Here is a 12,079-nt window from a genome sequence, read left to right as displayed (position 1 = left end):
TCATTTATGAGAAAGGCTTTGACTCCCAAATCTTCTGTAAAACCTTCACAATCATCCTGTTAAATATGAAAATAATGATGTCACCCCTAAGCATTCTCACACAATGCTTCCATTACACAACTACCAACAAAATAAGAGGAAATCTACCAGATTTTTAAAAAACGTTTGCTTATATAAAGCTGCATTTGCCTCTTACAGTACACACTAATAACACACTGTTCCATGTTTCAAACTTCAGTACTGTTCCCTTACAGCACAGAAAAGGTTACATTATGCTGCTGCTTGTTCCAAGTGGCAATGAGATGACACATCACATTCAACTGGCGTTACAGTTCATGAATTATTGCATATTGTACCCATAGCTAGTTGTACCAATTAAGGAAAAAGGCATGGGAGAAAAAAACCCATCCTGAAATTAAAGCATCATTCATATTAATCAAGAAACAGAGCAACATTCATGGCAATTTCCTCCCTTTTCACTTAAGAAAGCCATTAACACCCCCCATGATGTGAAAAGTCTCACCGTAAGAACTGTGCCATTTTCCCTGTGCTCTATCACATTTAGGTTATTCTGACTACAGCTCTCCAGAGTTGTTACTGGAAGATCAACTTGTGCAGACAACTCCAAAATGCACCAAGAGACACAGCATCTCCAGAAAATTTCCAGCCCTGGCTGGTTTGACTGACCACAGCCTCAGGTCCAGGCACTGAATTTCGTTGTCCCAACACACAGGTGAAAAGCAAAGCGCTACATTCAGGATGCTATTTTATAATTTTTTCATACTTTTTTTTTTTCATTTTTTCTTTTAGCAATTTACCTGACACTGCCTTCTTTCTGCAATCACTCAGAGGAGTGTTTTATTGCATGTTAAAACACAAGATATGTATTGAAAGTAGCAATTTTATTTGAGTTAAAATTATTTACAAAAACCCAAAGACATACTTCATGAAACTGGTACAAACTATTTTTCCTGCCGTTGGCTTTTGCTCCAAAGATCACAGCTGAGAAATACTGTATAAAATAAAAATAGGATTGGATTCAGAAAAGTACTCTACTGTTCTAATTTCCAATTGAGAGTATTTACACAAATATTTACAATGGAAAAAATGTTACTTTAAAACTTTAATTTGCAAGTTGACCTCAAGTACCCTTTAATGCAGAGTTATTTGAGGGTCTAACACACAAAAATGCACTGCAGTTCACAGGGTGATTTCTCCCCCCACCCTCAAAAAAAAAAAAAAAAATCTGCATTTGTCAGTGCTTGACAATTAGTTACATTTAAAAAAAAAAACCTGTTAAACACTGAGGTAAATCAATTCCCAAACAATTACCAGTGTAACAAAGAAAGGTAGTTGTCCCTGCTTTCCCCCATCAATGTATTTTGCATCTTCTTTTCTCTTGCCATCTCTCCACAGAAAACTACATAAACAATTTGAAATCTCATTATATATGTGAAAATGTCTAAAATCCAAAAACTAGATAGGCCAAATATTTCATAATTTCCTCCTGATGTAGATCACTTACATACACCTTTTCCCTCTCTCTCAATACCGTTTTGGTTTGTTTTAAAGAAGGGGAACACAACCTCAAAAACTTTTCTAAGTTACACTGATACACTAACTTTTAGAAGGTGATGAGAGAAAATGCAAAAAAATATGACCAACATAAGATTTTTGCCGTTAATCAGTTACTTCCTTACAGAATTCCCAACAATCTGCATTATCAAAAATAGGAAGACATAGAAGGCAGCCACTGTATGTAAAAAATTTACAGCTGGCACTGATACAAAAGCACAAGTTCTTAACTTTATACATGGAGATAACACAAGATCTAAAAGCAGGTTAGATTTCCTGTTATTTCCCCCTCATTATACATAGAACTAATATTTTTATGGCTTCAAGTTTTACAAATTCAATGGAGTAACATGATGTAACTACCTATACAGGTATTTAAAAATGTCAACGAAGCAGATCGCAGAACAGTCTGCAAATATTCAAGACCACCTTAATAAAAATAATTAATAATCAATTCTGTTGGTCTGAATAGTGAGTGCAAGAAAAAAATTGTTAAAAAAGTCATGTATTTTCTGGGATTCTTTGTTCCACTTAAGTCCTCAAACACAATGCTTTGCTGTGAACTAGACCTCAGACTGAACAAAATCTTAGCTATATCAGCAATTTAAGGCTTTGTGTTGTATGCATTTCAACTCTGTCATACTACAGAAGGATGAAATAGAAAGATTATGTCAGCTGGAAACATTAATCCCCATTGGTGTTTTAGCTTCTTCAAAATTCTTACCCCTAAAACATCCAAATTAATTGTATTCAACATTATAAAACACACCTTGAGTTCTTCCTGGACACAAATTAAAACAGCATTTCAAAGTTTTTGCTTATCAGAAGTGTAAACTACCCTGGGATTGAGAGTTTTTTAAATATATTTTTTTCTTTCTTTCTTTATTTTATTTGCATTTTAAACAGGGCACAAATTTTTACAGTCACTATTCTTTTTGTGGATAACATACCCTCAATGGCTTTGTGTGTTTATGGGTCTGCATGCTCTTGGAACTACAAAGCGTTATGGTCTAGCAGGTTACAGTACGTGGGCCACGGGAGTTTTAGAACTGAGAAATAGTTCAACGACCTAATTTCAATCAAAACAGTATAAAAAATAAACTATCCAATCCTCGCCTCTTTGGATTCCAACAAATTTTAAATATAGACAGTAGTTAAAATCACAAAAGTATTTAAAAATTTATATTTTATGATTTTGGAATAATCTAGTAATAAAAAAAGCAGGAGCAAATTAAACTCAAATAGGAGCGGTGCTGCTGTCCAGAACTTCTTTATTAGAACATTTGTTTGATACCTCAGTAGCTAAGCTGCCTTTGCACCTGGCTGGCATGAAACAGTGGCTCAACAGTAAACAGCAGTTGCACTATCAGCAGCAAGTTTTTTCCCTTGAAACTTGTCACGAACAAAGCAAGAAAAAAGATAGGGAGGGTAAACCCTGCCAAAAATATTTAAATACTGCACTGCATCATAAACAGCAAGGTTTCTTTATTTACTTTCCTCAGAACCTTTTTCCCCTCATTTTTGATAGTTGCAGATTGATGTAGTAACTGTCTTTTGGAAAATGCTGAATGCATGGTTAAGAGACCAGGTAGCCTTAAAAATCCGAACACGAATGACACAGATGAATGCTCTTGGTATATCCTTCAAGGACTTCTTTCATGACTTCTTCTTTTGTCTAAGGGTAGCTCCAGCATTAGAGTGCCTGCAGCGGAAGTTAAGTATCTAGCAGTGTTCCAAGTATTCAATCACCCTAGAGATAGATTTCTGGCCTGTTGTTCCAACAGCACACTGGAAATGCAATAGAAAACACAAGTAACAAACAAGCATTTGTAGCACCTCCTTCAAATATCTGAGAGCTATTCTATTTTCAGAATTTTGGTATTTACAATTATACATCAGTAAAAGCAACTAGGTTCAGGTAGCCAATTCAGAAATATCTTCCTGGCCAATCACAATATAATGACAGACAAAAGGCCCTTCAGTATTAAAAAACAGAATATTGTCCTGTACTCTTATGAAGACACAAACTAAAAAATGTTAATGCTTTTAAAAATGCATGAAATATTAACAGAAAACAAAATTACAAAAATATCTACATACATTAATTTGAAACATGTATTACTTACCGTAAGGTTCATAAAACTGAGAAATTTTTTTAGCATTTCAGTCATTATCGAGAAGTCCCCTTCAGGTAAGTACTCTCTCACAGTAGTCACATTGATCTAAGAAATAAAACAATCTTATTTGGGAAACATTTTTCTGGCACAGAACTATAATGCTCTGCATGCGAGATGCACTAAGACAAATATATTCACATCATAAAGATGCCTTTTGCTGCCATCTTTATTATTTAAGTCTCTTTTAAGCAATACTCGTATCTTTACTGTGTTTATTTCCTAGAAAACAATTGCTAAAATGATTTTTTATTCTTGGTTTTTTGAAGTATTTTTCAAAAAAAAAAAAAAAAGCCTACCAGACATCCCCCAGGACCTACAAGATTATCAAGAACTAAAACCCCCAGCAGATCACTCCCCTAACAAGGAGAGGCTCTCCCTTTACAGCTGTGAAGGGTTGAGAATTACTGAGCTCACTGTCATTCTCATTCTGAACACTAAAACTGTTATGGACACTGATGAGTCCAAAGGCACAGAACAGCACCTTAAAGGCCATTTCTGCACCATGGTAAATTCAGACAAGCCTGATGGCAGGTCTGAACTCGTTTTCATGTGAGCATATTTTTGATAGGAGATTTTATTGAGTTCTCAGCCATTGGAGTTCCACATTTTTAACTTCAGATTCCTATTACATATTTCCAATTTGAGACAATTATTTTGAACTAATAGGGACACACACAAGTTCATCTGATTTCAATGGAAGAAAAAACTGAAGACTGAAAGAACAAGTAAGTCTGATGGTAACTTGCTTACTAAAACTACTGAGAAGGAACAGGCTTAGCCAATTTTTCTCTGCCTTTCCAAAGTTAATTCTTTTGCTACACATAAGGGGAGAAAGGTAAAAGAGGTCAAATATTCAATTCCAACTGTTTTTGATAAACACAGTGATGTTCAGAAAATTTGTTTTGGCTGGAATAACTCTGGCAACTCTTCCCAAAGCTGTATACATCAGTGTAGCTTCACCAATGTACTGCTCACACTGGAGCCCAATTTAATAAACCTCTTTCAATACAGCAAATTATCAGTTAATTAAACATGAAATTGGACTTAAGATCAACTCATTCCCTTACTGGACTCTCCTGGCAGAGACAGCCTAGAAGCAATGCTGTGTATGAGGCCACAATGCAGTCTTCCATGTGCTTCCCAGCATGCTGAAGAGCTGTAAAAGAGACAACAGTCGATTGTATTCTCTAAGCAGCTGGTATCTTTTACTGCTGCAAATACAGTCCTTCATTATCACTTCCCAGAATGCTTTTTCCTCAAACAAAATGAGCTTTTGGACTGAGATTTCAGAGATCAGGAAACGCCACACTTACTGACTCAGCAGCACATTCTTGACAAGAAAAATGGTCTTCATTCACTTTCAACTCATTCTGTTGCACAGTATTTTGTCATTTGTCATTTCAATGTTCAAACTGTATGCTGAACACCCCAAACTACCAATGCAAATGTTTCATGTGCTACTACATGCCTCTAAGACTTCCCCCAAAGTAGTTTATTGTGTTAAGGATAACAGGCACAGCATTTTTTGCTGATGACTCAGCATTTTGGGAAAAACTACAAATAACTGCAGACACCAGCTGATGGAGCTACAAAAAGGAGGAAAGATATAAAGCAAGGTAGGAGAAAAGTAATATACCACACCTATTAACGTAAGGTGAAAATGATGTATTAAATCATTCACTGCACCTACTATTAGAGGATTAAACAAGAAGGAATGATGTTTCAGACCCATGTTCCAGAGACAATCTATGTAACAGGTCAGAGATACTCAAATTCCTGGAACAAACTACCTAAGATGCAGCACATTAAGGCACTACACAGGTACCTCAGATACTACTGATGAAGGGAGAAGACAGACACAAAGCAGATGGGGACAGAAGAGGCAAATACGGAGAGGACGGGAAAAACCCCAACCTTTCAAGTAGCTTGAAACAAGAACCCTGGAAAACAAACTTAAGGCAGGTAACTTTCAAGGACTCCTCCAGAAGAACGACTCAACAGCCTAAAAAGCCATCCTTTCCAGAATATTTTGTACATGGAGTGTCCTAAAAATGTCTGGGGGCTTTGTTTGTTTCTTTTGGGTGGATTTTTGTTTGTCTGTTTTTGATGTTTGCTTTTTGGTTTTGTTTTGTTTGTTTGTTAAGAAACAGATAAAAGTAGCATAACAACTTCTACTTTTCATGCTTCCCATCTGAATGGTTCCTACTTATGCAGCAGTTTCACCTGGGATACACTGAGGAAATCTCAGCCCTAGAGACCGGATGTAGACAGGAAGCAGGGGACAAGGTGGGATTTTATGCCATGACACTGCTCTTCTCAGCCAGACAACGTACCTTTATTAAGGTCAAGTTCTTCGTCATCTTCCTCCTTCTTATCCTTCTCCTCAGTACTATCTGACTTCTCTGTGGAGACCCACTGGATCTCCCCACTTGTCTCCTGCCATTCCCCACTCTTATCATGCTGAGCAGTGGGAGCTTCTTTAATCAGCTCGTCCGTCTGGCTCTCGGCCAGCTGTGCCGCTCGCTCACACTCCAGGAACAGCTAATGGGGGGAATTCCAGGAGAATTTCTTTAGAAATTAAACCCTAAACACATTGACTTAAATATATTTAAGTTTATTTCCTGTTCACAATTTACCCCTTAATACAATTATCTTTCAATACTTCTCTTAACAATAGGTTTTTCTTCTGGCCCAACACCAGCTGTGTGCTCCACAGCAAGACCTCCCCTGCCTGGTGCTGAACCATTTGCCAGGCTCCTCTTGGACATCGTAAAAGTTTAATCCCTTTCCTTGAGACATGGCTTGAAGACTAAAAGCTGCCATAATTTCCTGTTCATTTCTGTTCTCTACCAATTTTCCTTTTCTTTTCATGCTAACTATTCCCTCTTGGCTTTCTTAGAGCAAAAATATGAAGGAGTCATTTAAAATTACTTAGCCAAGAATGTGAATGAACCAAGAAGCTCATATTAGGCACTTATTTCTCATTAATTACTTCCTAAACCATACAGTCACCAGTTTTAAATACTGCTTTACCAAGCTACAAATATTAAGATATTTAAGATCATTATTGGTATTTTTGTCTGCTACTGGACAGTTGTTTCACAAAGTTAAATACAACTGCAGAAAGCATCCATAAAATTAACTCCACTGAAACAAGACATCTGTGATTCCCTTTCAATTTTTTTTCATTTTAGTTTGCATGGTGAAATTCATTTACCAAAATTACTGGTGGATTTTTTTTTTAACAATTTATATTTTTTAAAATTTTTTCACTTTACTGGTGGATTTCTTTTTCTTTTTTTAAGTCAATTTAGGAATGCTGTTTCACATCCATAATCATTACATCTATATTTTATTACTTTTTATAAAAGATGATCCTACTTTTTAATTTAAAGTTTTAAAGTCCCAAAAACACAGTACTTAAAAAAATTATGGAAGCAAAGTATGTAAGGGAAAAGTAGCTTGCAGCCAGTTTAAAACAAAATCTAGCAAGAATAAAACCAGAAATACATTGTATGGGAACAAAAGAGTTTTACTGGATGTCTAAACCACTGTCTTTTACCAGGGAAGCCATTTCTGTAATGGAAATCACTGCAGAAGTCAGGGTTGTGAGCAGCAATTTTCCCCCTACCTTGCTCCACTCCTCAAAATGCTAAACAGAAAAACTGACACATTTTCATTGTTGATTTCTCCCCTCTCCCTGACAGTCTGATAACGAGAAATGAGAACTACTGCAGGACAAACACTTCTCACCTGCACTAAAGCCTGAACAGCATCAATCTGTCCAGTTATCTTTAGGCTTTCGTCTCCTTCACCCGTACACAAGGAGTCAAAAGAACATGATGTTTCCATATTGACAAGGCAGTGCCTGTTCCGGGCACTGTATTCCACGAGATTGATCAACAAACCCAATCCCTGCAACATTGGAGAGTCAAAAAGGATTACACATATTGGAAAAAAGATAATTTAGCACAAAACATCTATTTAGATAAACAACTTTGGCCTTATCTTTCTGAGAATATACAACTTATGAAACAGTCAGACAAGGGGGGATCAGGATTTAAAGAAATAAAAGATAGAACAGAGATCCCTGTACAGGAGACCTTCAATGCTGCAATCTGTTTTTCCAATTCTGAACATGAAAACATTTTTGGAGCTGAGGATTCCTTTATACATATATAGGTTAGCGATTCAGGTGTCCAACCCTCAGCTTATGTTTTTAAGAGATCCTTCACATACACAATTTCACTGCTGCTATTAGGCCACTTCGACCCATTTTACCCAGCTTAGGTAAATCTGACAAAGCTTTTAACTCTAACAGTAATATCAACCATATTTCCAAAATTGAAAAGATGTTTCAAAATTATTAAATCACATACTTATTTACCTAAATCTTTGCTCATCAGGCAGTACACTTTTTCCCACTAAACTCAGGGAAAAAGCCCTCAAACCCACCAAATCCTTCCCAAAACTTTATGTACCTCACTTTAGGTACATATGTGGTCACTGAACACTGTAGGGGAAACTATTCCTTAATGAGGAACCAGAACAGCTCAATGCTCAAGGAGGAGGTAAATTATTTTCTGTTAATGTAAGAAGCACAAGAACTTACCAGCACCCGAATATCAAATCTCTGTTCTTGAGGTAGGAACTTCGGAACCTGAAGCACACAATTCATCGCTGTGCCTATCAGACCATCTTGTTCACCTGTTTTTGTACTACCCCATTCTGCGAAGAGAGTTCAGAGGCTCAGCACTGAGAACACTCACATTTATAATGCTAAGCAGCCTAATAAAAACCTTTTGGCTCTAATGAGCCCCCTCTCAGTCCAAGCCCTCATCTGAACATCTCATAGCTTGCAATTCCTCACCCAGCTTGCAAAGACAAACTACTGAGGGCTGTAAGCAAATATCTACCACGGATAACTGCTTTAGAGCACTGGACTGGAAAAGCCATAATCAATAAAAAAAATTAAATTATTTTGCACTAACGGTTTATTTGACACTTCACCACAGAATGTGCAAAAGAATTGTTGTCTTACCATTATCATTTGTCAGGTTGAGCAAGACCCCAATGATGGCCCTCATACAGTCTTCCACAGCTTTTCCAACATGGTTAGTTACATTCTGGTGAGGCAGAGACTTATTGTCTGGTAAACAGATACTGTCTTCAGCACGATTATATCGCTGGATTAACTCCTCACAGTGCTGCAGTGCTCTGCAGGGAGAAGGTGCAGAACAAATTTATCTTCACAATATACAGAGCATTCTAGCTTTATACTTGTTTCCTTGTTTCACAAGGAAAAAACCTGAAACACAGGGCTTTATGCAGAATTTTTCTGATACCCACCCTGTAGGGACAGATACTAAACTTATCACCTATAAAATCTTTTATAAGCTCAACTGAAAATTGTGAAAACAAAAACCTGGAAATCTTAGGGTTTTATCCGCTTGATAATTCAAGAGCAAGTTAATTTTCCTTTCCAGCTTCATGACATGGTCTTATGAAAGATACCTCCTCTTCCTATAAACCCAGCCTCTCATATCCTGACCATCAAGGCACAACATGATTCTGACAGTGTTACCAGAATGTTCTCTTGTTCTTTTCTCAGAACTATTTCCATTCAGTAAGGAATGACACATGACTTCCCGGCAGTAATATCCTAATCTTGTAACACTAATGGACCACACGCATAATTCTACTGCATAACATTAGTTTTATGTTAAACCACCGCACTGATCTCAGTCACAAACAAAACCAGAAGTATCAAAAGTATATACTGGTTTAAGTAACATATTAAACTGTGGTTTGCTTTGTTTTAATTCAAAGAAATACTCCAAATATCTAACCTATAACCATGAAATCAAGTTTCCAATGAGGTCTGCGGAGTCAAACTTTCAGCTTCATTTGCTCTCTTATGAAGAGTAATCAATACAAGAGGCAGACAAGCTCTGCCAGCGAACTGAGACCTCACCCAGATTGATAAGTGGCTTAGAGGTGTTTGTACAAGAACCTCTGCCAGGGAGAAATGCCAAGAAAAAAATTTCACTATTTTAATTCTTAGTTACACTGTCAATTCTGCTCTGCTCCGTTCCAGTAAACACCTAAGTATAATGAAAACACAATAAATAAATGTCACTTCACCCTCTTATGTGCTCCTGGTTAATGCAGCAGGAGATGAATCCACAGCTGGCAGCTGCTACAGACCCAACAGCAGCAGCCCTGCACATTGGTAGTACTCAGGTAGTTGCCCATACCCCCATCTACATTAACTTTACTCAATGAAAAGCAACAGTGGGAATTTTCAGGTTATTCACCCCTAGAATCTTCCAGTATAAACCATTCATTTTTTTACCCTATCATGTGAGGTATTTTGCAAAACTGGGGTTTTTGGGGATTTTTTTTATACAACTTACTTAGCTGAGGAGACTATGAGCTGTGAGTCTTTGTATGCTATCAGATAGCTCTGATTTTCTGGATTATGCACAGTTACCTAAAGAGAGAAGGAGAGAGTGTTATTAAAAACAGTAGAGTTTTTTTTCTCTGAAAGAGAAGCATTCCCTTTTACCACTACTATACTTTATTCAGTTCCACATTTCCTGGCTATTATGTAGTGTAAACCTTCACTTCTCATTTTTCAGTATTTCCTTGGAGTTCTCATCTCTAAGTAATCGTGGCACTGAAGATAAAACCATCTTCCCTGATAAAGCACAGAAACCATGCAGCACAATGTTTTGCCATGGCAGAACCCTGAATCCACTTTCTGGGACTACGGTATCCCAAGTGTGTATACAGAACACAATTATACATGTGGTATTTTAAGGACTTGACGTCAAATCCATTTCTGATAGCTTATTATGCATCCAACCATCACACACAAGGTTTTCCTTGATTCCCTTGACTGAAATTTGGAATCAATTTTCAGGAACAACAGAAGTTCTTCTCTTGGACTTGCATGATTTAGCATGTTTTGAATTTTGTTCCCTCTCCCGAGTTTCTAAGGATCTCACTACATCAAAAACACCCCTAAGTCCAAATCTGAATATCCTAACTCCAGACAAGGCTCTTCTACTCTTGCTTGGCAATTCCATCTTTTGAATATAAAAGGAGAGAATTACTCTGATTTTTTTTTTCTCACTGCTGAGAAGAAAGGTAAGGAGAACTTTTAAGACAGCCTTCAACAATTTTTCAAGTTTCTCAGCTTTTAGCTTGTATTAACACTGTCTGTAAGTCTGTCCTTCTATTTTAGTAAAGAAAACAAGTGACCACTGTAGCTACTTGCCCTCTAATTTGGGTTTAAGGTGTTGAGTGAGAGTCATTGACCTGTACTCTGATCCCCAATGTTTTCTCATGTGCGGAGATGTCTTGCTAGAACGCAATCAAGGCTCTACTGCTTTCTTAGGGTATAACAACAGAAACAGAGTAACACCAATAACAAACACCAGACTCAGTGAAACAAAGTATTGTTGAGAAACACACACACACACTATTCCTGTCAAGTAAACTCTATGAAAGCTCCACATATTTTGATTTCTTCCAAGCTCTCAAAGAAATATTTACCATCTGCATTTACACATTCAACTGATGACAGGACTCATTTGCCTTTTAGGGCAATTTTCTCTTTCAGCACTTCCCCAGCTGATGGTTCAAAGTAGCAATTCTTAACATTGATTTATTGCTTCTAAGAAAATCCCACTTCTATAATGATCAGTTATTACTAGACACACATTGGAGAGTCAAACTCATGCCTTGAAAACAAAATCCATAAACAGCAGATTTTTGCAGGAACTTACAAAAAAGCATCACATTGTATTTAGTTATTTTTACCAAAAATAATCTTGGAATGCAGTACACACCCAGAGAATAGTAAATTAAATTTTCAAACATTACAGAAACACTGATAAGCATCAGAAAGTTAGTACAGTCTACAAAAAAATAAAAATCAACCTTATAGAGCTATTATGTGACTATATACTGGAAGAGTGTAAACCAGAACTAAAGAAGCAGCTTTCAGAAATGCAAAGGATCTGCTCATACTCACACTTTCTAAGACCCGTAAACATCTCTCTGCGCCCCATAAGGAAGCAACCAACTTCTCTTCGTTTTCATCACTGCTTAGATGATCCACACATTCTTTAACTAAACACAAAAAGAAGTTGTTTTCCTCCATAAGTAAGAGGTCTTCAAAAGCCAGGTTACAAACTAACCAGCTACTCAAGAGTTGTTATCAACCTCATTTTATACTTTGCACTCCTCTAATGGCAGGAAACAATCATGAAGACATGATCAGCACTCCAAATTTTTTTCATTTTTTACAAGTGAATGAA

At 36.9% G+C, this 12,079-nt stretch overlaps 1 protein-coding gene across 26 annotated transcripts in view; it reads right to left on the bottom strand.

Moving 5' to 3' along the window:
- Positions 1-2,829: 2,829 nt before the first annotated feature.
- The window catches only part of WAPL (WAPL cohesin release factor), a 134,982-nt gene continuing 125,732 nt past the window's right edge, over positions 2,830-12,079 (bottom strand). For all 26 annotated transcript variants that reach the window (XM_086900874.1, XM_086900871.1, XM_086900886.1 and 23 more), the window contains 9 exons: positions 11,794-11,891; positions 10,169-10,245; positions 8,794-8,969; positions 8,365-8,480; positions 7,506-7,667; positions 6,086-6,293; positions 4,820-4,908; positions 3,702-3,797; positions 2,830-3,363 (listed from right to left, as the gene is read on the bottom strand). In XM_086900874.1, the coding sequence (XP_086757000.1) occupies positions 3,298-3,363; positions 3,702-3,797; positions 4,820-4,908; positions 6,086-6,293; positions 7,506-7,667; positions 8,365-8,480; positions 8,794-8,969; positions 10,169-10,245; positions 11,794-11,891 (1,088 nt within the window). In that variant the 3' untranslated portion in view covers positions 2,830-3,297. The remainder of the gene's footprint in view (positions 3,364-3,701; positions 3,798-4,819; positions 4,909-6,085; positions 6,294-7,505; positions 7,668-8,364; positions 8,481-8,793; positions 8,970-10,168; positions 10,246-11,793; positions 11,892-12,079) is intronic.

This window comes from Cyanistes caeruleus, chromosome 8 (assembly GCF_971803275.1).
Source record: "Cyanistes caeruleus chromosome 8, bCyaCae1.hap1.1, whole genome shotgun sequence".
Taxonomy (NCBI): domain Eukaryota; kingdom Metazoa; phylum Chordata; class Aves; order Passeriformes; family Paridae; genus Cyanistes; species Cyanistes caeruleus.
Note: the sequence above shows the minus strand (reverse complement) of the source record. Positions and strands in the feature narration are given on the sequence as shown.